General features: G+C 34.2%; 1 protein-coding gene across 4 annotated transcripts in view; it reads left to right on the forward strand.

Moving 5' to 3' along the window:
- The window catches only part of phldb3 (pleckstrin homology-like domain, family B, member 3), a 34,112-nt gene that overhangs the window by 18,590 nt on the left and 13,460 nt on the right, over positions 1-2,062 (forward strand). For all 4 annotated transcript variants that reach the window (XM_016466895.1, XM_016466894.1, XM_016466893.1 and 1 more), the window contains 2 exons: positions 599-700; positions 771-852. In XM_016466895.1, coding sequence (XP_016322381.1) covers positions 599-700; positions 771-852 — 184 coding nt within the window. The remainder of the gene's footprint in view (positions 1-598; positions 701-770; positions 853-2,062) is intronic.

The raw sequence follows: 2,062 nt of genomic DNA on the forward strand, positions 1-2,062 counted from the left end.
TGAGTGAGTGAGTGAGTGAGTGAGTGTATGTGTGTGTGTGTGTGTATGTTATTTAAATGAACTTAAATGTTTTTTAGTATTTTTAGTTTTGGTTAATGATAATAACTCCTTTAACAAGGTGCTATTTTAGTATCGTTACTATACTATGTTAGTATTTATTAATATTTTACATTAGTTTTTATTTTATTTCCCATTGTAATTTTAGTTTTTGCAATTTTGTTGCGTTTTAGCCACTCTTTTTAAGTCATGTAATGATTTTTTTAGGTTTTTATTAGGTTTTGTAATCATTTATTCATTTTTGTTTTGTTTGTATGATTTTTACCCTGTATTCGTGTGTGTTATGTATTTTTATGCTCATCACATTTACAACAGCAACAGTTTGTTGGTTGCCTATGTAGACAGCATGGCAGTGCACTAGCTTTTGGAACAGAGCCTCCTTGTATAACTGTAGTTTAGAGGTTTATTGTGATGATTTATGTTTTGGTTATGTATTATCATAATAGTTTTTAATATTGCAGTATTTTTAGCTGTGTATTTAGCTAATATCATTGCTCAGGATGTGTCACTCACTAAACATCAAGGACATTTGCCTTTGTAGGTTTTGAAAGAGAAGAAGCCGCTCACTGATTGGTCCAACATCACTGGCTCCTCCCCCTGCGTGATGTCACTCAGTCCTCTGACCATTCACAGAGCAGCACAGGTACAGTGTGAGCGTGCATGCGAGGGTTTGACTGAGTTTCAGCGCACTGACTGTGTTCAATATCATGCAGGAATCACTGAAGGACTCATCCAGTTTGCCCCGCAGACGCAGCTCTCACAGGAAGAACACAGACAGACCGCTGTCTGCACAAGGTGAGCAAACCACTGAGCGCTCACACAAACACTTGCTAAAATGCGCTTTAACAGTCTGTAAGTAGGTCAGACAGCAGCACAATTGTGCAAGACGACGACATGCAAAACAAGCAGCAGCCAAACGTGGCTCGTTAGCTGTGATTGGTCAGTGTTTTGCTCGGGATCAAGGCGTGTCTGTGTTACTGGAACACACTGGAAAAGCCAGTGGAGCCACTGCCATCGCTTTTATTCGTCTCTTATACTCCTCACAGTCATTTATCTCAACGGGAAATCAATCAAAGACAATCTGTAGAACTCTGTCAAACAGTGTTATTTCAGTTTCACTGAGATAATGTTGTCGTTTTTATTTTTAGATTTTTATTTTCGTTTTCTTTTTAGTTAGTTTTAGTAATTTTGTTGTTGTTTTTTTGTCATTTTTATTGTGTATCTTTTTTATTTCATTTTTATTTATTTATTTTTACATTTAATTTTTTTATTTTAATGAAATAAAATAAATGTTTAAGATTTTTTTTTGTTTTATTTGATTTCAGTTAAGGTTTATTTTACAGTATTAATTTAAATAAAATTTGATTTATTCAGATTTCTTTCCTAAAATAGACTTTTTTTTTATTTCAAAATGTAACACTTTTTAAATTGATAGTTCATTCAAAAATGTAAATTCTGTCATCATTTGCACAAAAAAAGATTGTTTCGGTTTCCATTGACTTCCATTATATGGTCAATAATTATGGTCACCAACATTCTTCAAAATATCTCCTTTTGTGTTTAGCAGAAGAACGAAAGTCATACAGGTGATGAGGAAAAAAAAAATGTATGTATGTATATTAGGGGTGTAACGGTTCAAATTACTCACAGTTTGGTTTGTATCACTGTTCGGTTTCTACTTTTTTATTTCAAATAACACAAATGTATTTGTACGGTTTTGGTTTTAGTTAACGATAACCCTGTGTGAAGGTGTATGTGCTTCATTATGAGTCAGTCGTCATTACACACATTCGTTGTGCAGCAAGAGAGTCAGTAAGAATCTTATGAGGTAATGATTGAATTATGGGACGTGACTTCATTTTATTGCACTTGATGCTGGGAAGGAGGATGGGAAAAATGTTATAGAGAATTTCTATTGAAATGCTGCAGTTGCCAAAGTAAACTGTGTGTGTGTGTGTGTGTGTGTGTGTGTGTGTGTGTGTGTGTGTGTTTTGCATAGGGAGAA

Source organism: Sinocyclocheilus anshuiensis, unplaced genomic scaffold (assembly GCF_001515605.1).
Source record: "Sinocyclocheilus anshuiensis isolate Anshui unplaced genomic scaffold, SAMN03320099.WGS_v1.1 scaffold480, whole genome shotgun sequence".
Taxonomy (NCBI): Eukaryota; Metazoa; Chordata; class Actinopteri; order Cypriniformes; family Cyprinidae; genus Sinocyclocheilus; species Sinocyclocheilus anshuiensis.